The 27,597-nt window shown below is 41.2% G+C and overlaps 1 protein-coding gene across 18 annotated transcripts in view; it reads right to left on the reverse strand.

Moving 5' to 3' along the window:
* Positions 1–27,597, reverse strand: part of KALRN (kalirin RhoGEF kinase) — a 475,447-nt gene that overhangs the window by 167,019 nt on the left and 280,831 nt on the right. For all 18 annotated transcript variants that reach the window (XM_068195349.1, XM_068195340.1, XM_068195344.1 and 15 more), the window contains 3 exons: positions 17,719–17,888; positions 12,602–12,776; positions 1,685–1,880 (listed from right to left, as the gene is read on the reverse strand). In XM_068195349.1, coding sequence (XP_068051450.1) covers positions 1,685–1,880; positions 12,602–12,776; positions 17,719–17,888 — 541 coding nt within the window. The remainder of the gene's footprint in view (positions 1–1,684; positions 1,881–12,601; positions 12,777–17,718; positions 17,889–27,597) is intronic.

Genomic DNA, 27,597 nt, shown 5'->3' on the forward strand with positions numbered 1-27,597 from the left:
TCCATGCATAGTAGACATGGCCATTACCTTTGATTAACTACAGTTACTCTACATCTCCATGGGACTTCTGCCTCCCTGCTTTTGAGAGCAGTGGATTTTTATTAGGTAGGCTTCATAGAAAGTTGCCTTAGAGAATCTTACAAAAACATTTTACAAGTCAATTCATCGAGATGCTAAACTTTTGTCAGCCATCCAAAAGAAATTGTTTCTAACTTCTTGACAAAGACAGATTTTTTTTTTTTTTTTATTTTCTAAAAACCAGTCATTGAGGCTCCTGACTGGGCTCTGTTCTGGATCATATTCGTTACCTCCCATGGATTCCTTCAGGATGAAAAAACAAACAAAAGAGCACAAACATCTTAACCAGTGTCTTAGGACAAATTTTCTAACTCAGAAAGCAGGGAGGCTGAAGCAGAGGGCCAGACATCATGTGGGCAGATCTCAGAGAGGCTTACAGAATTATCTAGCTCACAACATCCTCTTGAAGCAGTCCTCAAGCCTCTGTTGAGTGGAGCCTGCCAAATCAAGCTGGATACTGCCAGATTGTTCTGAAGGTAGGTGCCTTGAGGTAAAATGTTTGCCAAAGAATAATACCATAAAATCCTTTTTATTTCAAACGAGGGAAAGAACAGGAACTGCTCTTGCTTTGCAATCTTTCCAAACATTTTAGAAGGTTAAAGCCCTACACAAGTAACATTCACTTCTGGGCTTTATGCAGTGATTAATCTGAGTTATGATAGTCCTTTTCCAGATGCAAAATGCAAGGAAACAAAAATGTTGACTCTTAGGATGTATTAGAAATTCTCTTATGCTGAGAAGAATCAGACAGACTCCCTATCAAAATTAATCAAGATTTTCACTTAAGAGCACATCTTAAAGGGCTTTTTTACACCCAAGTTGCTACCTTTAAGTGCACTCTGAAAAGGAGAATTCCAGTATGGTTTATCATATTCCCTTTTTACACAAAACAATTCCAAGTAGAACTGGCTGGAAACAAGAGGTTCAATTTCATTACTGGTTTCAAGGCTCTCCTATTTGGATTCTTTCCCAGAGGACTCTTGGATAACTAGAGTCTTCCTCCCTTTACTCTCTCTCTCTTTCCCTTGGGCATGTCCGCACCCTGAAATGGGGAAAAGGTACTCGAGTCTGCAGAGAATGAAGCCAGCCCATCTGGTCAGTTTGACTCTCACTAAAGTCGATTTGCAGTAAGATTAACAAGTTTAGAAGTCTAGAACAACTAGACTGCATCCAGACCTGAGGTGTGACTGCCCAGCTCAAGGATCTGTAGCTCATGACTGCAGTGCTTGTTTCTGAGCTGGAGCAAGGACAAGGAGCTTGTTTTGCCCTCCCCTCTCTGTCCAGTTTGGAGTCAATCCCACACTCCATCCTGTAGCTGTGAAACTTTCTGAATGAAAATTGAAATTCAGCTTCACTTCCTCAATGAATATGTTGTTCTTTCTCAGAGAAATAGCAGGTTTTTACATAAAATCCTGAATCAAAATTCTCAAAACTTGTGGAACAGTTCTGGGAGTAGAGAGACAGGTATTGCTTATAGTTATGTTAAAAGCTTATTTGATATGTATTGAGGTATTTTGGCTTGCTATGCATTTTGGGGGTTTGGGCTTTTTCTTTTCTTTTCTTTTTTTTTTTTAATGTAAAATAGAGATCAAATTGTTCTTCTCACCTGAAGCCTGGACCTCCATGATGTACTGGTGCAAGTCTTGCCCTTGCTGGATGACTTCAAAGGTCATGTTGTTCATGGCCAGTTTCCGCTCAGTGTGACGCTGCAATCGCTGCTCAGCCAGAGTGAGATCCTCAGTATTGAAATCATTCATTTGCCTCAGCAGATCTTCATTCCAAGCATCCAACTCTGCTGTAACCTTCATGGGCAGAAGACAGACACTCAGGATCAATGAAATATCTTACTCTCAAACAATATTTGATCAGAATATACTTCGCATTTTGACTCTGATCCAGAAACCTTGAAACTCCAGATCCTGCTCACTTAATGGTGACACTTAACATTTTTTTTAAGTGAGGATCCACGAAAAGATTATCAGTCCAACAAAAACTGTCACCTTCCTTTTTTCTTACGTATCCCAAAGGACACTGGAAGAGAATACCTACTATATTCTCATTGATGGTAGAACAAATGTTTCTGAATATATTCAAATTATATGAAAAAATAATGCTTCCAGAATTACAAACCGCTCTGCAACCACAAAATCCCCAAATGGCCTGAATGTTTCTAAAACATTCATTTTGCAACACATTATAAGTTACACATCACAGATGTTAATGCACAATGCAGAAACATCACACTCAAAGTTTAGGTGAATCATCTACAGATTCCCAAATGATACCTGGCTGTAACCAAAGACCTGTCAGTAACTCCTGGGAACATGCAAAATCTTCTTTGCTTTCTCTGCTTCCTAATTGTGACACACAGGCTGACGATTTTAACAGTCCCTTTATTGGATCTGCTGCATTTTACATCTTTCTCCAGAGAAGGCAGCTGTTATCAAAGTCCTCCAGTTTTGCCAGTGCAACTAAAGCAAGATCTAGTTTCCACCTAGAGAGCCCAGTCTCACCACAACCTAGCTTCTGCTGCTTTAGACAAAAAAGAAGGAATGTGCTAGTGACAATGAATGAGGGAGGGGGGAAAAGAGAAACGGGAATTAAGTTGTACAGTCCAGAATACAAGTCTTAGAAAGACTGAAAATTATTAAATAAATGACTTAATTCTGATTAATAGGTCAATTCCTCGTAGCTAAATTCAGGAGAGCTAAAAGTAGGTATCTACATTCCCATTTGTGCACATTATGATGCAGTGAAAAGTTCTCTGCTTCTCACTAAAATTGCTCTTCAGGGCCTGTGTGCAGTAAGACGTTTAACTTCCTAAGGAACCAAGATTCAAAATTTTCCATTCAGCTTTCCTTTCAAGAAAACATACATTATATGCAACACATACTTAGGAAGAGGACCCAAATGGACCAGTTCTCAGCCTTTCTCACATTAGAATGGACAAGAGCAGAGTTTTGCTCTAGAAAGAGAAAGTGCCTGTTTTAGGCTCTTTTTTGAGAGAAGCAGAAAAGCAGACTTACTCAATGAAGAACCTGGGACTCATCTGCGGAGAAGGCAGAGCGTGGATATCCCGCGGGGTTTCTATTTTTCTTCAGCTTGTTCCTTTGTCCATTCCACTCAATTACCTTTAAATAATAGCTATCTCTACACTGTTTTTGCCCCCATTCCTGATTCCAGCAGCCTCTGATTCATTCACATATCACAGCAGGAGTCCATGGACTGTGGAGACTTATTGGCAGACTTAACAGTTAGGGGAAAATGTCCAGAGTTGATGGTGGAGAAGAGTTTTACCAGATACATTTACATTTAGGGGCAGATGCTCAGCTAACAGTAATCAGAACTGAGGTGACCTTGAACTTTTTTCAAACTATAAACAAGAGAATTAATTCAGAGTGAGTGCAGGTTCCTACAGCCATGACAGTAACACAAAGTTCAATGTAAAGTCCTTTCTGCTCTTTCTAATGGAAAAGCACATGACATAAGTGAATCAGAAGAACTTTCTCTTGGCAACTTCTCCACTTGGCTGCAGAAGGGGCATTAACCACTATTGCTTTTACTGTTAAATCTACTATAATTTCCACTACAGCACCAGGAAATTGTTCTTCCTGACCGTTCTTCCTGTTCTTCTTGGTTTTTGCCCATCAGGCGAGAGTGTCCAAGACAGGTCTGCAGCAGAGAGGCATCTGCAGACTCTCAGGAGAAGGTTGGCTCCAGGCAACCAGTTTCCACCAGGCACCTAAACATCTCCCTATGCCTTGTGGACACTGGAGCTAAAAGGGGTTTTGCTCCATTATCCACACTCCCCAGATCCAGTCAGTGTTCCAGCTAAGGAGGAAAGGATGGCACAGGCAGTGAGGATGCAGGCTGATAAACAATGCAGGATGCAAGGCCAGCCCATGGTGCTCCATGTCACGTTGTCAGTGCCAGGAACAGAGGCTAAGCCTGCCCCTGAGCAGCTCTGGACACATCCAGCAGTAACAAAGCTGTCAGAGTGAGTTCCAGCTCTGCCAGGCCAAGAGCACAGCCACCAGTGGAGGGAAGAAGGAAGAAGGGAAGTAGCCTTTGAGTGAGGGCTGATGAAGGAGTGACAGTCATCCCACGTGCTGGGTCAGAGGAAGAGAGGAAGGAATTAGACACAGCAAGAGGTGGAACAACACCAAATTTCTCAGGCTAAGTGGGTACAGGAAGGCTGAGTAACAAACAGATGGCTAGCAGGGAATCTAAAGCACACTGAGGCAAGAAGCAATAGCAGGGCTGTGATAACAACCCAGGTTTCCTGAATCCCAATCTGGTGCCCTATTCCAGAGACCATGCTGCTTTGCACATCTCATTAGGACATTTCCTTTTCTGTCTGTACAGACAATGCCTCAAAATCCCAGCATTTTCTGTACTTCAAACAGGACCACTTGGAAATAGTGCCAAAGTCTGAATTTACTGGTTTGATTTGGGTATAGGGAAAATGATTTCTTTTACTCGAGGAAGAAGATGTGATTAGGCAGCTCTGTTAACTACAGCCATATACTTTTCAAGTCTAAAACATGGATGCTTTCACAGATGAGTCAGGCCTTGATATCTCTGATAAAACTTGGACTGCAATAAACAGAAGTGTCCTATCCCCTAAGCTGTGGCAAGATCCAATTGCACTGGGCCTCTGTCAGGAATTCTCTCATAAATGAGGGTCACTTGGCCATGAACTTGTTTTATTCCCTTTTGACAAGAAGAATGGCTGATTAATTTACCCTGTTCATGTGTTTTGGTGGGAAGAACTGACAGCACTTCGTATTTTATTCACTTTATTTACCAGTGTTAGAGATTCTAAATAGATATTAGCACCCCTCACATGCAGTGAGAGAAAGGAAGCCCTGTTGTAACAGAAGAGTGGGAGCTCTGCTCTGTTCTGCTGTGGCTTAAGAAAACAATTTTACCAAAGCAGAAGGGTCATGAGAGCAGCAGTGCAAGGTCTACACTAGCACAAGCAGCAGCCTTATCCCCTGGTTCCCACACTATTCCAAGGAAAGCTGCATGTGACTCACTGTCAGCCAAACTTCAGCCAACTCCTTGGAAGGAGCCACCCCCCTTTTCTGTCCGTCATATGGGGTCAGTGGCCAAGAAACAGCTCCCTATTACTAAAGAAAGGTCAAACAACCCAGGAGTGCTGATGGGAGAAAGCTGTTGATTCCAATGAGCCTGGGAAGCACATTTTGTCATTCTTCACCTGAAACAGATGCTCCTGCTGCCATGACAATGGGAAGAGAAGCAACGCTGGCAGTGAACCCACTCTAGTATGAAGTGAGATATCCCTATCAGAGAAAGGGAGGAAGCACATTAGTAAATGCTGGGTTTGTGTGAGCTCCATGAGACTATTCTAGAGCAATTATGGATACACAGACTATGGCAGCCAGGTCTGTTTTTCCATGCAGACACAGTGACCACAGTCTAGACCACAAAGCTTTTAGGCAGGAATCCTCCTAAAGCAGCAACTTAATATATCCAAATTCCCACTCCTGCAATATTGCTGCATTTGCTGCCTCCTGGATTTGTCATGATGCAACATCAGCAGGAAACATGACCAAATGGAGAGGGACATGTTCTTCAGTCCTGGAGAATAATGACAGCTGTAGAGAAGAGGTACACAGGTAAAAAGCAGCAGCAGTAATAATGACAACAGGAGCAGTCCAGGCATCACATGTCTACATTGCAGCTTGCTTGTGAATTAGGCCAGAGAGCCTGCCAGAGCTGCAGCAGCTGCTGTGCAGACAAGTGTACATCTCCAATAGTTTCTTGTCTAAATCCTTAAGTATATATATTTTTTTATGGGGCTGATGATGAGATTTTCAACAAAATGATGCTTCTGACCCTTGAATGCTGTTTGTTGGGCCTTAATTCTTTGTTCAACATCATGTTTAATGGCAACCAGAGTTAAAGTCATGTTTAATAGCAACCAGAAAATTCTGTTTGCCATTTGAAGGAGGTGGAGAAGGGAAGTGAGGAATCAAGTGAAAGAAGATAAATCCTATATGGAGAATGAATCACAGAGAAGCTGATATTCTGCAGCATGGGCTGAGGAAGGGCATATGAGGAGGAGGGAAGAAAGTTCTATCCTGGGAGCACAAGCTATCAACACAAAGCGAGTGGGCTTGAGAGGGATCTGAAAAAGAGTAAAGATGCCTGGGAAGAATAAGCAAATGTAGGAGGCAGATTGGAACAAAAATGATGGTGCAAGTAGGAAGAGAAGCAAAGGTGAGAAGAGTGGGTAGAGCATGGGGGTGAGCCAGGACAGGAAGAACAGTCACACAGGCACAGAGCAGATCTGCACTGAAAAGACAAGATCTACCTCATTTCAAGAGAAAAAAAGTGACAGGCACACAGCTGGAATTAACAGTGGGGATAGATGAGAGGTAAGATTTGATCCAGGAAGGAATAAAAAAAAAAAAAATCCATGTCCTGGATGCAGAGGGAATGTCTGTGAGTGTAGAAAGAGAGAAATTATAACAGAGTTGGTAAGACTAGATCTCTAAGGCACTCCCCAGAGATTGGGCAACAGGAATACCAAGGGCAAGAACATTCAGAGCAGGCTGAAGGAGCAGAGGACTGGGTGTGACAGTGTAAGTGGGTCTAGGAGCAGGCTGCGATAGGAAAGGGTAAATGGAGCTGTCATTTCTACAGATCATAGAAGCAGAAAGTTTGCTGTTCCTCTTTCTCAGGCCTTGGTTTTGGCTGATGCTGTGCAAAATGACAACAGTGTCACCCCATTTTTTTGACAACAGACAGAGGTGCCACACTGGCTTAGCAGGGACCTGAGCCGCTCAAGTGTGAAAGGACTGTCAGAGTGATGATTCTGCTCCGGTGCATTTGACTCCTTTGAATCCCAGAAATATCTGGAGCAACAATGGAATTCAGCTCCAAAACACAGGGTGCCCAGAACAGCTTAGAGCATTCCTTTCCTTAAAATGAAGTGACATGCAGTTGGAAAACTCAGCATAGATGGAAAAAAGAAACAGAAACTCACTAAGCATGAAACATTACAGGATCCCATCTTATGAACAGAAAAGGTTGGAAGTTTCTTTCAAATCTATCTCAAGATCTCTGTAACACTTACTTCTAATAAAGAAGTTCACATCTGAGTGTCAGCTCTTAGTGAGGGGGCTACAAAACATCTTGTACCTTCATGCAGGCAGCTAATGCTCTTGAAAGGTACAGCTAGTGTTATAAACCTGGAATGGGACTCTCAAATGAGTTGTAAATAACTGAAATGAGCTGCTGTGAAAGCTGGCTCCTGTTTCTTCCTGAATTCATGCTCAGGGACTGTTGTGAACAGCCAGAAGAGACAACAAGAGAAACCAAGGCTGAAAAATTTAATTAGCAGGTGAAATAGAGCCAAAGAAATTGAATGGGGGAAAATTAGATATCCAACAGGTGAAGATTTTAGTGATCATGGGTTTTTTTGAAATATAGCAAATAGCTTCCAAGATCCAATTTCTACTGTGCAGTGGGAATCCCCTTAATCCCTCCCAGGGCTACCATGGTGTAGGAATCACATCACTCTAAGACTACAGAAAACAGGTTCTGTCTAGCATTTCACATTGTAGGAAAAGAAACAATGCATGCAAGGGAAGGAGCTGGACACTTCCAAGAAAGGGAGAAGTATCACAGACATGTCACAGTCGAGGTGGCCTCAATACACAGAGTATCACCATACAATTTCAGAAAGCTTTGAGCATTCACCCATCCAGAGTGACACCAAACCACTTCAGAAGGTTTCAAGCACCTGCCCATACAGAGCAACATCACGTCCCTTCAGAAGGCTGCAAGCATGTGCTCTTTCTTGTTCTTTAGCCCAACCTTTCATACTCCTCATGTTCATGCACTGCACCTGTGTGCCCTCTGGTCCTTTGGTGGTTGGTCAGTGCCCCTGGGCACTCCATGGCTCATTGCTGTCAGTGCTGCTCACCTGCTTCTCACAGCTCTGCCCACTGGGGATGAGGCTGGGCCACAGCCCCACTCCCAATTGCCACAAACTGTGCACCTACAGAGAAGGAAGTTTTTTTTTTTTTTTTTTTTTTTTTTTTTGTGGAAACCAACAAATTGCTGGACATGTATTGGCTGAGATCATTCCTGTTCTCAGTCATAGCATTCTGCCAAGGCCTACAGGTGAATTTGATAATCTCTCTACAAAAGCTTAAAGGGAAAAATATGCAGAAAGACTCTGCATGACAGTAATTTTTTAGGCGTTGCCACTCAGTGCATTTGACCATTTGGTTCTTATACCCTTAGCATTGTGCTGTACATTTGCATTCACTCAAATAATGGTTAATAAGCCTTTAAATTACTATTTCTGAAGCAAGGGACAAAGTACATTGACAGATCTTCCTGAGGACATAACTCTGGAGCAAGCCTGTTCTTTGTATGTATAACACACTCAGCGTGGTGCCAGCACTGCTGCTGATGTCTGCCAGCCCCCACCCCTCCAGCCCTGCTCCCCATTCCCTCGCAGCAGATCAGCTCCCACATTCCATGAAATCTCCTGAGTTACCTGGCTGGCTGCACAAACTCAATTGAGTCTGTATCAGATAGAAAGACCAACCATATAATCCCAACGATCCTGTCTTGTTTTGAAACATGCAGTGGCTTGGTAAAGGAATAAATCCTATCAGGCATCAGAGTTGGACAGGTTTCCTAAATAAAGGATGGGCTTTCATTTTGTGTGTTAAAACTTAGGGCAGAACAGCCTCCCATAGGGACAGCCAGGGTCTCTCCTGTTTCTGTTATGTCTGTTTTCAGGTGCTGCCATAGTTTGGATTTCATAATTTACCCTGAGAACCCAGAGTGTAAATATCTGTCAATATAATGGGATTAAGGCAAGAAAGAACAAGCAGCGCATGCTATGGGCCTGTGCATTTGTACCCAAATTTGTATCTGCCAAACCTGCCATGACTTCAGTACAACACAAAAGCTGCCTCTGAGGCATAGAAGTCCCTAAAAGTCCTAAATGAACACAGCTGGTCTGCCCTGCCAAAGAAATAGGCAGGTGGCTTCTCTTAAAGGAAAGTATTTTTCCTGAAGACAAAATGCAATAGTTGACAGACTTCACTGAAGTACAAGATCAATAATGCTTAAATAGATGGAAATAAGTGTTGATTGTGCAGTAATCATTAATCCTAAAGTTTGTCTGGGCTCCAAACCTCTGTCAAGATGCAAAGGTTGTAGAAAAGTTCAAAAACCAGGAGGGCTACAAAACAGATGGGCACAGTGTAAGTTTAGGAAGGAGTGCCAGAGGAATGGGTTATGTGATCAATGGCATGTATTTCAATGCTTGGGGAGAACAGTCAAAGCAGGTTAGGTTCCAAAGAACAAAAGACAGACACTTCCTACGCAAAACAAAAAGGCAAATCACTCATTTGCTATTTGTGAATTTTCAAAAATCCTACTACCTTGTTGCCATATTAATTAGAAAGGAGAGAGATAGAGAAGCAGGGAAATAGAATTGGAAATGTTCAATACCAAAACTAGATGGAAAGAGACATGAGCGATAGCTGTTTTCTGAGGCTGAACTCTAACATGCAGCCTTCCCCAAAGCTGTTGGAAGCAGATGGGCTCCCACAGCTGCATCCCTGCAGCTTCCACTACAGAGATGCAAGTCTTCCTCTCACCAGAGGTGCCAGGGAAGCGTCCTCATGTCAAGGGACTCCCTGGAGCACAAGAACCAACAGACCCAAGAACACACAGCTGAGGAGGGGGGAATGGGAAACTGGATGCTTGACAAGGCAGAAGCAGCAATGAGGAGAAAGATGTTCAAGTTTGGGAGGAGGAGGACCCAGGCAGTTTGTGTGAGTGCAGGAAGGATTAACAGCTGCAGCAGGTAGAGGTCTTTCACTAAGGACGTGTTCAGTATGGCACTGCTCTTTGGACAGATGGAAGGGGGCTTATCTAGACTAGAAAGGAGAAATTAATTTGACAATCAATCATACTGGTACGCATTATTTCACAATTCTTAATCTATGCAGGATCTAGGCTATTATGGAAAATTAAAACCTAAATACATTTCCAGTCATAGCTGAAGCTACTTGTCTTTAGTAGAAAAAAATACTTAATGTCCTGTTTTAAACGTCATCATCTTTTTCCCTCAATAGCTTGGAATAGTCAACCATCAGAAATACTACATTAAATTGTGGTGATGAAAAAAATCTTTTTGTTTCTCAACAATGGCATGAGATAATTCTGTTAATTCTTGTAAGAGTTTCCTACTGACTTGGAATCTTCATTATACAGCTGAGGCAACTGACTGCAATCTGCTTTGTAAGCACCATTACTGTGTCAATTTGAGCCAATTCAGCTGTTTGAAATGCATAGCATACAGGTGTTATTTAACATTTTATTTCAAACTGCCTTTGTTTTATTATCCATCAAACTGCCTTTCTTGTTTAAGCACTAACTGTACTTAAAGAATTTAAGATACTGACCTGGGTATGTTTTTCACTTTGTTTTCAGTAGAAATTGTCAAAATTATTCTAAAATAAAAAAATATTTTTTCTGAGACAGGGAGCTTTCTAAATAAAATCATCTGCCCATAGACTGTCTATGAAACACGCTGTCAGATTTCCCTGTAATATTAATCTTGCAGAGGGAATTCAGATGTTCATATGATAAAAAAATAGCAAATCTACAGTGACAACTAATGGTGATTTTCTTTAAATTCCTTTCTTGCTAATCTGAATTTAGAGGACTCTGAAGCACATTTCCAATTTTAAATATGTTAATGTATCACAGCCACTCCATTCTGTGAATATACAGAAGATCCATGCAGAAACAAATCAAAGGTATCCACAAAGTATTTCCATATTGGTATCCCATAATGTAAGTCACATCCTCTCCTGATGCCTTGGTTGCCCTATCAGTAACGTAATGCCTGCAAGTGACACTATTTGATTGAAAGACTATTTACAAAGAAAAAGAATTTGAGAACAGTGATTTGTTTTAATTTTTTTAAAATATTTTTACTTAAATCAGCACAATTATAGGTTCATACCTTGAATCTGCAGTAAAACAGGCTGAGACCTTAATGAGTAACTCACATGAGTTCACCACACATTGTCTAGAAACACATTTGGGTGCTCCAGAGGCACATATTGGTTGTCTCTTTCTTCTTTTTCTTCATTTTTGAAAACACAGATGCCATTTACGGGTATGTTCAAGTGCAGCATTCACACCCATTTACATCTTTAAAGTAAAACTCCCAATTATTCAGCATCTGCCACACCAACATGTAAAAATAGTATCTTCTATTTAAATATAGGAGAGAACATACTCTGCTGAAAGAGCAGTATCTGACACGAAATAGATACATTTATATATTTATACACAAATACAAAGAATGCTGCCTCCCAACAGCAAGGAGGCTGCACACTACTGGTAAGTAAATTAAATGATTCCAATTTCCATAATTAACAAGCACTGTAGGACAGACTGCAGTGAAATACCTCACTGTGCAGTCACAGCAGAGAAGCTCAGATACTCCTCACCGATTCCCATGTCTGGCATTCAGCAATAGAACAGGACACCTTTTAGGAAACTGGACACCTGCTTCCTGCCTTTTGTTCCACTACAATTCATCATGTCATGTCTTAAACACAAAATGTACCACAGCATTCTAAACCTCCCAGTAGTTACCAGCACCCACCTTGAGACTACCTGCAGATTTACAAACAGCACCTTCAGGAATGGGTCATCCTCAAACACTTACAGGTGCTCCCTGAACTGAACAAGCACCAGGGGGAACACACCCCACAAAGGACACAAGCACTGACATCAGTCTCACAGACTTTGTGTACAAGTTAACGCACATTTTTCATCTCCTATCAGAACTACAGAAAATAATTACTGAGATTGGCTGGAATATCTTCAGAATTTCTCACTCCAAGAATACCCCAATATTTTGATGAATTTTCCATCCAGTGCTTTTGATTCCAAAACAGAAGTACCAAAAAAAACCCTGAAAGACATTTTTTTTTTTTGCATGAAGACATAAAAATGTCCCTTTAATTTTCTAATGGGCATTTTTTTCCTTTTTAAATAAATCCACTCGGTGTCTTAAAAGGTCACCTTTTAAATATCCTTTCCTTTTATGCATAACATGTTTGTTCACTCTGTGGTTTAAAGGCAGGCCTGTATCTGTATCTGAACAGACAAACCTCACTAGTGATACAGAACTTGCAAATCCCTGAGTGACTCATGTCAACAGAGAGTTATAACAGGCATCTCACAAAGCTTCTCGGCAAAGCAGGCAGATTCCCAGCAGTCAGGAAAGCAGCCATGCACCTATTTCAGTGCATTCTGGCAGTTTATCCTAAGCATGCTCTAGGTCCAACAGTCTGAATTAAAGCACAGCTGTAACTCTGTCTCCTCCTCACGGGACAGGTGAGCAGAATCAAACAGCCCAAGACGTACCCTCACAGGGTACGCTCACACGTTCTCGCTCTCCCGCAGCTCCCCCCACCCAGGTCGTGCAGCCAGCTCTCACCTCAATGGTGTACTGCTCAAAAATCCGGAGCTGAAGGAAAATGTCTAGCTTAATCTTCCTCTCATGGAAGAGCTCTTCCATCTGTACCTGGGCCTCGTCGAGCTGCTGGAGGACGGATTCGATGTGGCTGATGGAGCTGTTGTGGGGGGTCTTGTTGTTGGAAACAGCAGAGTCCCTGTAGCAAGGCAGAGGGCAGGGTTAAAGCTGAGCTTTGAGGCAGGCAAAAGAGCAAGATCTACACATCTGTGATTCTGTGTGCTGCTGAGGAGCAAACCCAAGCACAGAAGCTGAGGGAGGGTCTGTGCAACACTCATCTCCTCTACTTGCCGAAATCCTGCAGCTCCTGAGCTTGGCATAAAGTTTGAGCAGGGGGATCATCCTTTCTTGTGTTGTGGACACTGTGACCTTACACACTTGGGAGGGGCAGGGGAGGAGATGCACATCAATCTCTAGGGCTCTCCTGAGGAGACTGCCTGGCTTTAATGCTACAAGGTCACCCACTCCTGCCTATACTTACATCAAACTGAGATGCTATTAGGCCACCTGGACCTTTACAAGTTAATTTCATGCATTTACCCTATTACTTACAGACTAATTGAATCAGAATTATGAGTATTTTAGACCAATGGCTAGCAATGCCTTGGTATCCTCTGTATAACGTAATACAGCAACGGATACAGTGCAAAAAACCCCAACACACCTTTCAGAAAGTGCAAGAGGGATCCTGACTTGTCTTTTCACTGGAGGAAGTGAAAGGAGATTTAACTGTCACAGGTCAGATACTGCTTCAGTTACATTTTCCATTTACAGGCAGCAGAAGGGAGCAAACCCTTTAGTGGTGGGCCAGGACCAAAGGGGAATTTGCTGTACTTGAAAGCTTAGCATGGGCACAAGAAAGTCCTAACAGTTCCTTTTCAATTTGTGCTTTCATGTATATTAATAGGCTCACCTACAGTCCGTTAAGTCTTCAGCAATTTTTTTTTTCAGTGACTGTTTTATGGATAAATACCATTTGCAGACATAGAGAACTGAAACTTATCCTCAAACGCTCCACACAAGGTGTCCCAACGTTCAGAAGGGTCAGAAAGGAAACTCTGAAGCTAAAATTTAATCTTGGCTTCGGCACATTGGCTAAAACAAGATTTAGATGCAAGTACTACTGATTTCCCTTGCTTATATGGGAATATTACACCAATATTTCTCTCTGCAGGTGTTATGGTTTCTGCCCCACTCTGTCTGTCTGTTTTCACATTCACGGTGATCACAGGGTCTCTGCCTCCGCATTAGAGCTTCACAGAGGAAGGAGGAATGAAAATAACTAGAGATTTGCAAACTGCAGCTTAATCTGAGGCTGCATCCAATCAAGTTCTGTTTCCTTCAGTCAGCACCTGTCTTCTATAAAAGGACATGAAATAAGTCTTCACTCAGATGCAGGATTATTACTATTCATATATTATCTAAATTACTCAATGAATTATTCAAGACCGGTGTTGAATAATCTCTCACGGGATCTAGAGACACAGTTTTTAGAAATTCTTTTTCATTAAACATTTCACTCTTCAAGCCACACTTGCATTTCAGTGACTGATGCAATACAAAAGTTTAAGAGTAGTACTCTGGTGGGTTTTTTTAAGTCTCCTTGGATAAGGCATTGACAACCCCGAGCTAGTCTGGTCTGAGAAAGATCTCCCTACAGAAAAAAAAAACAAAACAAAACATTTCTGAGATCGCATGCTACTGTCATAATATTTCTTGTTCTGTCTGGTGATGAGAAACTCTGGGAAAGAATAAATACAAGACCCTTACTAATCTTTGAAAGGCTATGGCTTAGAGTTTTAAAATTCAAATAAATTATTGGAAAAAACCCCAAAATAAACTCTGGGGAACATAAAATTTGACTCAGTACATTGCTACTGACTTTGTTTAAAATGAACACTGTGCTCCTAAAACCACTTTCAGTGCTTTCACTGGGAGAAAGCTCAGTGAGAAATATCTATTATCTAAAGCTTATATGCTGAAAAAAGGCAAGATACCTAACTCTTCAATGGCTTTTTTTTTTTCAGCCACGAACATTCCTGCTTTTCACATCTCACTGGAGCAAGTCATTGTTTTGCCTTTCACAGATGACCAGAAATATTGCCCCCAGCAGCATCCCTGGAACTGCAATTCAAAAGGTTTGCTTTGCCTTGACTGCTGAGAACAACGACCACCTCAGTAAAGCACTGATAAGGAAGAGTGAAAAGTGTTTCCTGTGTGAACCATGACATGCACAGAGTTTCTAGGCAGGCCTGTTTTAATCCTGATAGGTATGGCCTCCTGATGTAGTCCCAGAGGTCCTGAAGACCTTGTGTGAAGTGCAGTCCCAGGCACAGTGTTTAGTTCAGGCAGCTGAGCTTTCCATCGCCTATCTGGAGGAAACAGAGTGCTATTACACTAACAATCTTCTCTAAACCAAAATCTGTTCTCTCAAAGATAAGAACAAGAAATGTAAAACTTTCCAAAGCTCCAGTAATTTTATTGCTTTTAACCTGTGTTATGACATGTTTGATAAGAGCAGTGTATTTCATTCTTTTCGTTGTTGTAGCATTTGCAATCTTCATCTATTCTTCATGGCAGGTACAAGGTGATCCACATTGAAATGCAAGCCTGTGTTAAGGAAAGACTGCAGCAATTCTATTTTCCTTTATCTGTGTGTTCCTAACCAATGCCAGCAGTGATGAAAGCTGGTAAGAGTGGGCACACACAGAGGCAGCTTAATTGGGTTTTTTTTCCACACTGTTCTGCTTTGAAAGAGTCCAGGATCACATTACAAGATTTGCAGTTAGTCAGAGCCCTCAAATCCAACACTTGAACCAGCTCATCTTGACAGTTCAGCACTGCAAACTTTTGTGTGCATTCAAGTGTTTGGTATTAACTCCATCAGAACCAGGGGATCGATTTGCACAAGTATGTTCACCTTGTTCCAGCTTGCTCACTGCTCAGAGTAAAAACCAGACCCCAAACGCAACTCTTCTTTGTTAAACACAGCCACCACAGAACCTGCCTTGGTATTTTGCAAACATTGGAGCATGACACAGATTTTAAAAAAGTCTCAAAGCTGAGACATTTTTCCAAGACTGAAGCTAAGAACTGACTACATTCACATTAAGAAAAAGCTCAAGTCCCACACACCACCTTGCAGTTCACCTCTTTCCCATGCTCCACTGACTTCTCAGCTCCAGGTACTACCCTGGCTACTCTCCACGCTTCCCTTCTGACTCAGATGCAGGCAAAAATCCTTTAGGCCAAGCCCACAATCAGAACCAGGACTCTTCAAATGTCGACACTTTCTGCAACCCCAAAAAACACTCCACGCTCCACCTGGTGGGCTTGTACAGGGTCCTTTTCAGGCTCTACTCCATGAGTGTTCACACTGAAGTGATGCCATTCCAATAGTTGGGAAGAATAACAAAAAATGTTTAGCCCACAATTTCACTGCTTTTTTTTTTTTTTTTTTTTTTAATCTCACAGAAATGCCCTAAACTTTGCAAGCAATTTCTTTGCATAAAAGTTACAATGCAGACCTTTGACTGACCTGCTACAGCTGGCCATACACACTTTCTCAGCTAAAACCCCTTCCCCTCTGGCAGCTCACTTACCAAACCCAGCATGTTTTTATCCTACTTATCTCATCAGCAGAGATGAATAGAAGGATGGAATGTCTACTCCTGATCTTTCCTCTCCAACTCTAATACTGGCAAGCAATACCACAACTCCAGTCCCTCGCCCTCCCCTGTGGTGCTGGCAAGTCACACAGAGCAAGGGTAGGCATCTTCATGAGCTCTCTGGTGTGCCTGCCCAGGGCTGAATGACAATCAAAACCTAGAGCAGTGCTTTCAAATCTCTCATTATTATTTTTTCTGACCCAGCAGAGAAAATTCTGCATCCTCCAACTCTGCAGGATGACAGGGAAAAGCTTAGAGGAAAGCTCAGCATCTGGCAGTAGTAAAATACTTAAGGACTTCAGGAGGGCTCTTAAGGGCAGAGCTCCACCAGAGCCCTCACTGTCCATTGCACTCCAGAGCATCTTGGGCTTTTCCTGTCAGGTTCCTATCATGGCTCATGGTTTTCTGCACATCTCAGATGAGAAGTAAAGGCATCAGATCAGGAAAGCACAGGGTGAGGAAGATGATGTCACTCTCTGGGACTGTCTGGTGAAATGCATAAAACCTGGGATATTTGCATATTATAATGTATACAGAACATGCACACTATGTACATGTAGGTAAGGGCAACCTGTAACAATACAAAGATCTAAATAATAAGTGATGTACTGGACTTGGTTCAGTGCCCAGCAACATCCCTAAAAGGCAGGAAAACTTCACTGCTGTCAACAAAGCTAAAGGCACAGAAAACCACTTTAACAACAAATGAGAGAGATTTCACAATTACAAATTCTGTATAAGCTTAGTCTGCAAATATTCATTTGACAATACTTGCAGATTGAGAAAGAAAAGAAATAAAAACATCAAATACCCAACAAAAAACCCAACCTCCCCCCCCCCCCAAATTCTTGGGACCGGTCTCTTCATGTATTTTAAATTAGGTGAAAATGAGCTGGTTTAATTCATAGTGCTAGTAGGAGAACCAGCAGTAAAAGAGCCTCTTTGACACCATGAATAAACCCCACATACACAAAGATAAATGCTGCATGCAAAATGAAACAGTGAAGACTGTTAGACACGTGTGTATTTTATTAAGAGGAATACACTTACCCTACATCAGGAATAACCATATAAATCACAAGGCCTCAGTTCACAACCATTTAACAATCTTCTATAAATACCAACTAAAAATATTCACTTCAAACACATTTGGTTCCGTTCACTTCCCAGTGCCTATAAATAATCTCTCAGTCAAACAGGAAACCAGCGCTGATCCACAGACTACTCTAATCAGTCCACACAAATCACTCCCTGTAATTTCAATAAAACACTCAAAGGATCTGAAGAATTATAAATAAGCAAAGAATTAACAAACTGTCCCAACTGATCCAAGCTTGTAGGTCCCTATTTAGGCACCCCTAAACACAGCATGCATCAGATTTCTCAACACCTGTGTCCCAGGTGAATGCTTACCTGAGCTGCTGGATTAGATCTTCCCCTTCTTTAATAACATTGAGGGTAGCATCCAGGGTGGCTGTTTGCTGCTGCTGAAACTGCTTAATAAGCTCCTGAACCGCATCCACAGAGTCAGCACAGACATCCTCTAAGAGCTCCTTCTGCAGATCTTCCATCCATGTCCACAGCTGGGAAGAAGGGGAGGGAAATATAAATCAGAGAGGGATTGAGATTTAACCCTTTTGCTCTCTAATTCCAGATCAATAGGCATCAACTCAGGCTGCATGTTTCACAGGAAAACTGACCTAAAATCTGTAAACTCAAAAAGATGAATTTGTTATTGATTCCATTTAAAGCAAGAAAATAAAATAAATATAATATCAGGTAGTTAAAAAAAAAACAAACCAACAACAACAACAAAAAAACCCCAACAAACAAACAAAAAACCAAAAACCCAAGCAATTCAATTTCTGTTTATTATACAGCAATAACTAATTATTTTATTCTGATTAACTCTTTATACTAGTAAGAAATTAAAATCTCCTACAGCTGTGATAACCTAACCCTTTCAGGAGCTGAGCACTATCAGCTGCTATTATTTCACATGTTCACATGCAGCTGAAGCCTGTTGCAGGACAGACCTACAATCTTTGGTATGTGTGTATGGTACTGACTGAAGTCTAGCTGTGCCTGCTCAGCTATGCCTTCCCAGGGGCTGAGGTTTTGGGGTTTCTTTTTTGTTTCCAGTACTTTAACCCCCTCCTCAAAATGCACTCAGACTCTGCATTTTAACTCTGGGAAAATCCAAACACAGGAGACAGCAATATCACTAATCGACCCCATGAAGATCCATTAATTTTGAATAGTCCTGACTACCAGTTTTAAAGCCACGATCACAGCAACAAATCACTGCAAGTGCTTAGATGAGAATTTCCAGCCAGCTGTTCATCCGAGGTCTGGACAGGGGCAGGAATGCCCCAGCAGCCTCCCACTGGCTGTAAAGGCTTAAAGCGCACAGAGGTTTCCCCTTTAAGCTCGTGCTGAAAAGTGAGTGTAAAATTGCACCAACCGAGCTGGCAGCCTGCCAGCACACCCCAGTGACTCCACCAGAGAATCTTTTCTGTGCCACGCCTGCCCCATTAACCCACATTTTGCTGGTGTGGGCTGGAGTAGCAGCGAAGTCCCAGAGGGGGAAACGTCAAAGGATGCGGTGCCGGCCGCGGCTTCTCCCGCTGTCCCAGGGACTGCAGAGCTTTGTCCCGCAGGGACCTTGGGGTGAGCATGAAGCAGAGGAGGACATTGTGTGTGGGTGGCAAAGAGCTGGTAAAAATGTTTGTGTTCAAAACGAGTTGCACTGGATCCCCATCCTGCAGCATTTCCTCTGACACTGTGAATTCTGCACGTCCGCATGAAACGAGAGGAGGATGGGGATGTCTAAAGCTCCAGCTGCCAAAGCTTCTCACAGCCAGGGCGCACACCTAGGGCCAGTCACCAAGTGCTACACTATACATGTGCTATGGACTTCAAGGATATTTCCCAGGCCCAAATCAAAATCATAAAAATTAGAATCTCTCCCAGCACTCTCATGATACCAGAAGAGCCAAGTGCCTTTTGCTCTGTCCCCACCTCTACTACTGAGTCCTTGCTTGAGAGACTTACAAAAACAACTATTAGAACATGTGCCTTACTTGTAGGTTTTTCAAAGTCAGCTTTGAATATTTTGGGTAAATGCCTCTGTTTTTTCATAAATATTATAATCATAATGGTCTGCCCAACTACTGGCCTGAAACAGAATGTCTTTGCTTGGGATATTTACATATTTTCACATTCTTGGGAAAAAGGCAGAGTATAAAAGGGGAATGATTAATCAAAGAAACAAATGTAAGTGACTAGGCATAAGAAATAAGTGAAAAAATGAAAACATATTTAATGAGCCAAATAGAGGTTTTTCAGTTGTGGTCTGAGGTACGGGTTCTGAACTTTGGGAAGCTACCATAAAGGAAAATGCATTAGTGCCTTTATATATTAATTATATTGCAAATCTCCCTGTTTTGATCCAATCTCAATACCCACTCAAAGAATAGGGGTAGCTGGACCAAAACAGACAAGGACCAGGTTGTTCAGGAATATTACTTCTGCTTATCAGATATCCAAGTAATAGAGCACTTTGTAAATACAGAAAAACAGCTGTGTATATAAATCATCCTTCTGTTTTGAGGTGGGAAAGCCAGTAGTTTTTTAACTTCTTGTAATCCTTAGTTCCTTTTTCAAGTTAAAAAAGCTCAGGAAATTTTCATTATAAAAATGAAAGTGAAATCAGGAATTTTGTCCATTGTTAGTTTTGTTCCTTCAGAAGAAAATCCTGTGCTCTAAAGTGTCTCCAGAACCCAAGTTTTCAGAAGGAGTATTGGACATTTAAGATCTTGCTCCACTTTTTGAGTAGGCTTCTAAATCAGTTTCAAAATATTTAAAGCATAAACCGTATTGTATTCACCTGGAACCAAAACACTCACTAATTTCAGAGAGCACTCAAATTTATTAACTCATATTAGCTTCAGATGTTTCCATTAATGACCTATGACTGTAAGGATTTGCATAATAAAATCTATCAGAATCTAGGTCATCCTTGACTCAGAGACCTTTAATCCTTTAGACTCCACTAGTCCCTGGAAAACCCTAATACAAAGAATCAGTCAATATTAATAAGATTAGAAAGATCTTTCAGGAAAAATTCACAATAGGAATGTGATTCCAAAACCTCCTAGGTTATGTGCTACAACTAATAGCACCTGAAATAAATTGCTACCACACCCCAGTTGTGAATGCCACAGCAATGAAAAGACCAATTCCATGTCACTGCAACACCAGTCAGAACAGCTGTTAATCATAAAAGAGAAATCACATCCTGATTGTCTCTGCTCAGGAAAAGCAGTCCCTCTTAGGGCCTGATGTTTCATTCAAATGCAAGTATTTGACCGATTAAAAAAAAATCCTGACTCTTAAAGCCCCAAATCACTGGATACCTTGTGCATTTCCAGTCCACGCTGTGACCTACTCTAAGCAAGATAGCTTAGAACAAAGAAACTGTTCCCATTAAAATATGACATATTGCACAGCACAACTTTAATTTCATATTTGCAGAAATTGACTTCTTTTATTCTTAGCCTGAACAAAATTTGTGAGTACTTGTCCCATTCCCATATATACTTCAAACTCTTACTAAGGTACCACTTGATCCCATACAGAGGGTGTATGTAGATACATGTAGGTATTCCAAATATAGAGGCAGAATTTCCACATCCACCTTTGGTAACTTTCACTAAGTTTGCCAGTCATGCATGTGTCCAGAAAAGGAGATAACCTCTGCATTATGTAACTTAACAGATACTAAACAAAAAATACAGAATCCTAGAAAACAATACAGAAATATCACAAAAGAAAGTTTTGTTCTTCCTTCAACTGATAGATGCTTTGGGGTGATTGGATATGGAGAACCTGATGCATTAGTGGTAGCACCTGAATTCAGTCTATGAGAGATCTGAGTCAAATCTGATTATGTAAACTGACATGTAAAAATGTCATAGTTAGGTACAAGAAGTCTCAGGTAAATACCTATCCCTAAGCCATTAATGCTGATGGTCCATAGTGGCTCCACAACTGAAGCTTTACTTTATCAAGGCTTTACACAAGCCAACTAATTCTCCTTTGATTACTAGAACAGTGGGAAAAAATGACTCCCCCCCTTTCTTTTGGGATAGCATCTGGCATCCCTCATGCATTTTGACAACAACTTTTGCATCTTTCTTGGATATGAAACACAGGTAGTTTCCCTCCATCCAAGAGACAATACAGCTTTTTATTCCCAGTAACTTCATCTGATGAAATACCCTTAATTTTGCTCAATTAGCGGGGCCACTTAACTTGAGGTCTGAAGGACACCTGTGTCTGTACCTAAAATTAATGCTTTTCACTTAGAAAAAGGAACCACTTTAAACAAAAGCTAAAACCTAAAGAGATTGCTAAGAAAATCTTGCCTGCATGATTAGAATAACTATTAAACACCCAATGCTTTTATGCTGCTTTTTGTAAATGACAGAGATGAGTTATAATCCCCTCAAAAGCAATTTAAAAGCACTGAGTTACGAGAGCAATGCAAAGAAACAGGTCAATCCAGGAGATTTACTGTTGTACAGCATTTTTGCTAGTCTTCAGAACAAGGATGTTAATGGAAACAAGCAACTTCCCAGGGTGTATGTTCTACCTCTTTACTATGTCAGAGAAGCATCGTGTATTGCAGGGTGGGCCCCCAAAGGATGTTCATGACAACTCAGGAGGAGAACATTCATCACAGCAATGAGGACTAAACAGAATGCAGAAGAATTCAGTGACATGCAGGGACCCTGCTGCCACTCCATAACCATGTGAGTGTTCAGAAAACCAAGGGCAGGCTGAAAAAACTCCCCAAAACACACAAGTAGAACTGCTCCAGAGAGAGATGTCCCTCAACCCTATTTCCCTCTGCTACTATTGCCAGGCTTATACAAGCCTATTCTGTGGCAATAATATTTAGCTTTGTCATGATATGCACTAGGAAGTCACACAGATCCCAAGTTAGGTTAATTTATGCAGAACTTTACTCTGCACTCGTGTTAAGGCATCTGTTCAAATGCTGTTGTGCATCCAGCTTGACTGCACAGCCTTTAGTAAATTGTCCCCACATCAACATGGTGGTGAAGATAAAACTTTCCAGCACAATTACCCTTCATCAACTGGTATTTATTCACACGTAGAATGTATCCAGTTCTGTTTCAGTTAAAAGAACTGAGGGTTGCTGGAAATTGGAAGCATATTTCAGCAACATTGTCTGAAGTCACATTCAAGCTCTCAAGAAAATGTCAACAGAAACACAGGAAACAAGGTCTATAATGATGAGCTGCAAAGTGACCTCATGCCACCAGCAAAGTGTCACATAATGGCAGCACACCTAATAAAAAATGACAGGATTGGATATGACCAGACACTACGTATGAAATGCCACAACTTCCATGGTAAGACACAACTCGTGAGACTCCCTGCTGCAAGACCTGATGTTGTCAGATACCACCAAACTGGTTGGGAAGAAATGACAAGTGGAAAGGGAACATTCTGTGAAAAAACTGATCTCTCCCTAACCTCTTTCTTGCTTTTTCCCTTTTCCTTGCCAATTTCTTGACATTTATCCTTGGTTGGGCTGCATCTTGTACTTCTGTATGCTCAGGCTTTTTAATTAGTAACCTTGCCTATGGCAAAAGGATTTGCACTGCCTAAACATCTGATGCTTTTTCCAAGTCCTGCATGGACCAGATTGATATAGCACAAAATAATCTCCTCTCTAGGGAAACATGATTTGGGTAGCTAGGCTTATATCAGGGAATGTGTAGATCCCCAGTCCAAGGTCATGTAAATGTAATTCAGGGACTATTTGGTCTAGAAGAGAAAATTGATTTATAACTGAAGAATAAAATGTACACATTCTATGGTTCTTCTGCCACCATCATGAATTGTAGAAACATGTTCCTCTTCTCATATAATTTTAATATGCTATTTGTAATTAGAAATCTGGTTACAATTAACCTCAGTAACTGTAATAATCAAATTCTGCACTTGATCACACTGGCTTAGAAAAGTTCTTCCCACATTGGAAGATTTACTCAGTTTTTCAGCAGTGTTATACAGTACAGTTTGGTGCAGGGGAAGCTTCCCACACTACAAATGCAGCAATTGACTAAATTAAATGCAGGTACCCTCATGGTCTCCTGTATATTGTTCACTGGTTCTAAACATCACTTCTCAAATGGAAGCTGCAGCACCTCTTCCCTCTGTTCTTTTTCCAGTGACTGGCTGTATCTGTCACTCACAGTCTCACTCTGATCTGCCGCTTTGAGCCTTTTGTGTAACTTTGTGCAATATGCCCTGGGAATTACAGAAACAAATAATTTGTGACAATTCCGAATCATTCTGAAACTTGCTAAGGACTGAAAAAACTGCATGACTTTTCTTTAACCAGTCAGTCTGGTTGGTTCCATTGACTTGAGCCACTCCACTGACACAATTTTCAACTAGTTAAATAGACTCTAGTGCATAGATGTACTTCAGGTGAAAGACAGAACGTGTCTTTTGTGTGATGAGTGAATTACAGGAGTGTACCTGTATGGCTTTGATGAAGATTTACTCAGCACACAGATTATTGCAGGCTGCCCACTCTGTTGCCTTTGTACACAGCACTTAGCTCACACACTGGAACTGGGAGAAGCTCATCTTCCTCAGCTTCAGGAAATTAGAATGGCTGGAAATGTGTCTAATAAAATAACGCTTTATGAAAGTTGGCACATCCTATTCAAAGATGTTCATAAAACTCCCTTCTAGCTGCAGCATGAACCACTGTTATCTGGAGAATGAGGAATGGAGACCCATTTCCACGACATGCAGAACACATGCAAGGGCCTCAAAAGCCAAGGAAAATATTTGAGTGGAGCCATTGGTCTGTAACAATGCTGGTGAGTGGCCTGAAAAATGAGGATAACAAAGTATGAACGTAAATGAAGTCTACAGGAATCCTTTGGCTAGCACATAGTGCAAGGATGGAAAGAACTTCTCTTCCATGCACAGGTTTGACTTCCTGACATTTGGTTTATGTGGCTGCTTTTACAAGTATTTAATTCTCATTACTCTGATTCTGTCTCTTTTACCAATCTTTTGCCATCACAGATGGCAGAATTTTATTCAATAGTGGCCTGGCTGTGCTTCAAACTCCCCTGCTCAAGAGCGGGATGTGCTGCCAGAATACCACAGCTCTTTTCTTTCCCAGCTACTTAATCCTTCATGAAAAAAACTTGCTTCTGGGCACCAAATGGACAGGAAAGAAGGGCACTCTATACCACCCCAGCTGTCCTGGTTCCTCAGTCCCAGATCTATGATAGCTTTACAGACAAGATTTAGCTCTGCAAAAAACACCACCAAAGTTAATGACTGGTAAATGTTGGCATTTTGGTCCAGGCCACAGTCTACCCTCTGGAGCTGGAGGGGGATTTGCTTTTATTTGGCTGCCTCATGGTCATTGATTGCTGATAACCCAGAGTGTACTTTGATATAGCTCACACAAAAAAACCCACATTTTATACCAGCAGAGCCCTCTCCACAGCTACAATTATCAGAATGATAAGCTGACAGGTGATCTGCCTTCTCCAAGGAATCTGCCATCCAGGCAAAGCACAGCACATGTGTTACTGTATGGGCACCTCTGCCAGTTCACTTCGACCACATTCTCTAATTTCTGCCTGAAAATTCACCTCTGACGGGAGTAGGAGAATATTTAGGAACTGAGTACTTCTTAAAAATACCAAACAAGCACAACAAAACAGCATTTACTTAGAATCATAGAATCACAGAATCATTAAAGTTGAAAAAAACCTTTTTAAATCACTGAGTCCAACCATCCATCTAACACCACCACTGCACAGATTCAGCTCCCAGCAAAAATCATGGTCATACTAAAAGGAGGCTTAAGTCTAAGGTTTAATGTTCCACAGCTCTGCTGTGAGAGGAGGATCAGATATTTTCAGAGTTTGCTGTTGTGCATCTATTTCAACTGTTAATATCATCCCAGTGAAGGACAAAATTACCAGCTTTTGAACAAGACACATGCTGCTTCATTCTAACACTGAAAATTCAGGGGTGTGAATCGGTGTGAATATGTGAATATTGACTCAATGAATATTTTATATGCAGCAAGCCAATTTGGGTCATTTTAATGTTTTGTGCGTTCCTTTTTTTTTTTTTTTAATATCTGGACATAATATGAAAAAAGTAACAAAAGTGCTGTCCAGGACAGGAGCAGTGTGTTAAGTGTGTAAGACAAACACATGTTCAGAGAACAAGACTTTTCAGAACTTCCAGAAGTTGCCAGCAAGTGGAGTTGCTAAACTGAATCTCCCCTGCATCACAAATCTTTATTATCTAGTGGGCAATTGCTCTGGAAAGTCAATATTAGCAGTAAATGTCAAACAAATTTTTAAATTCAGTAACATTAACTTTGATTCCTGTGTCAATTCACAGTGAGTGACAGGATTACAGGATATATCCCAGAATCACTGTCATGTTTGCTCCATGATTAACTTTGATACATTCTGTCAACTCTTCTGATGGGAGTCAATAGCAGCTGACCTCAGTCCGGTGAGTTTTCTGCTCCCTGTGTCCCAGCAGCTCTGCCTCAAAGTGAAGAACAAACCCTATCAGAATTAGTGATCTACACTGAAATAATCTCCTAATCACAATATTCAACTCAAGCAGAGAAAGTTTAATTTCACAGGTCTTGGTTATCAAGCAAAATTAAGTTAGCAGTGCCTGCAATAAAACACTGTTCCTGCTCCTGACTGATTGGGCAGCCCCGCTCCATTACCCAGCTGAGTAACCCCACTGATGTCTGTGGGGTGACCAAGGTGACCTGCTGACCACAAATAATATAGCTTATAATACAGGAAGCTGTCTGACACTTAATGGTCCAGGTCTTAGCTCTCACTTTCTCATGGCCTTATCAGACAATATTTTCAGAGTGAAACTTTCCATACCAGGTGTCTGCCTAGGGCTGAACTTGATGAATTTTGAGGTGAAAGGGACAGAATGAGAGAAAGGGACAGAAAAGGTACTTTGCCTGTGTTAGTTTTATTTCTGTTCAAATGAGATGCTCCAGACCCGCCATGCTCTTAAGCAAGGGTTTGAAATTTTGCAGGGCTTAGCCTTGATGTCAAGAATACACATTATGTCATTCATGTGAACATTTTCCCAAATTTGGTCACTCAGAAGACCTCTGCCAAGTTCCAGTTTGCACATGTTCATAGTAACCTGTTAGGAATCTGGCAGTTCCTTTTTCTCAACATTAAATATTTTCTGAGCACACTTATCCCCCATTCTGTGGGCCAGGTAGGCATGGCAGGTTCCACATGGAAGTGCCTGCCCTGAGCACCTCGTACACCTGCTCTTCTGACCCACTAAAGAACAACAAAGCACAGGGCACATGATCTGAAAACACAATTCTCTACCTCTCCTTTTTTTCATGCTGGACTCAACACAGAACTGGTAATCTGAGGCTCACTGAAAAATGAGAAATCTAGAGGTGGTAAGACATGTTTTTCATGCCCCAAAGAACTATGAAACAATTGCAGATCTGTTTTATAGTTTAGTTAAGGCCCATATACTATAAATGGATCTAAATTCAGTGAAGTTCCTTCTCATTCTTAAGTTAGCAAGTGCATCACCAGGCAATACAACAAGTAACACAACCTAAGTCATCACTTAACTATGCAAGAGGATTTAAACATTTTTATTGATATAGAAGTTGTCACAGCACTCTTTCCTGTCTACATTTTAATACTTGAAAATGTAAAGTACACTGCAGAACCTTAAATATAAAACTGCGAAACACTAAAATATTAAGATTCAGATAATGAATTGCAAGATGTTTTTCTTTTGTCCTTGAGGGTTTTGAGTCTTCAGGGTGTGATTTTATGACATCTGCAACCTCTTCTCCAGGAAGCTCAAAAAAATATTCTCTTTTAAACAAAATCAAATGCCAGCTAAGAATCCTCTATCATCATTTGATCCTAAAGCCGAAAGTTCACAGAAAAACATCAACTACCATGAGATTTGAGATAAAAGTGCAAGATCTGACAATCCTGACAATAATTTATTCAGATTTGAAGAAAGAACCTAAATTCAATTACACTTAATCCTGAGAGAAATTATTCAGGTATGAGTCTGTTGAATGCATTTATGCCAGTGATAATAATTTATAACTTCACCCTGCTATACAGACAATTGGATTTGATTCCCATGGTACCAGGTTTCCGCTCACACCATCAG

The sequence above is a fragment of the Anomalospiza imberbis genome, chromosome 7 (assembly GCF_031753505.1).
Source record: "Anomalospiza imberbis isolate Cuckoo-Finch-1a 21T00152 chromosome 7, ASM3175350v1, whole genome shotgun sequence".
Lineage (NCBI taxonomy): Eukaryota > Metazoa > Chordata > Aves > Passeriformes > Viduidae > Anomalospiza > Anomalospiza imberbis.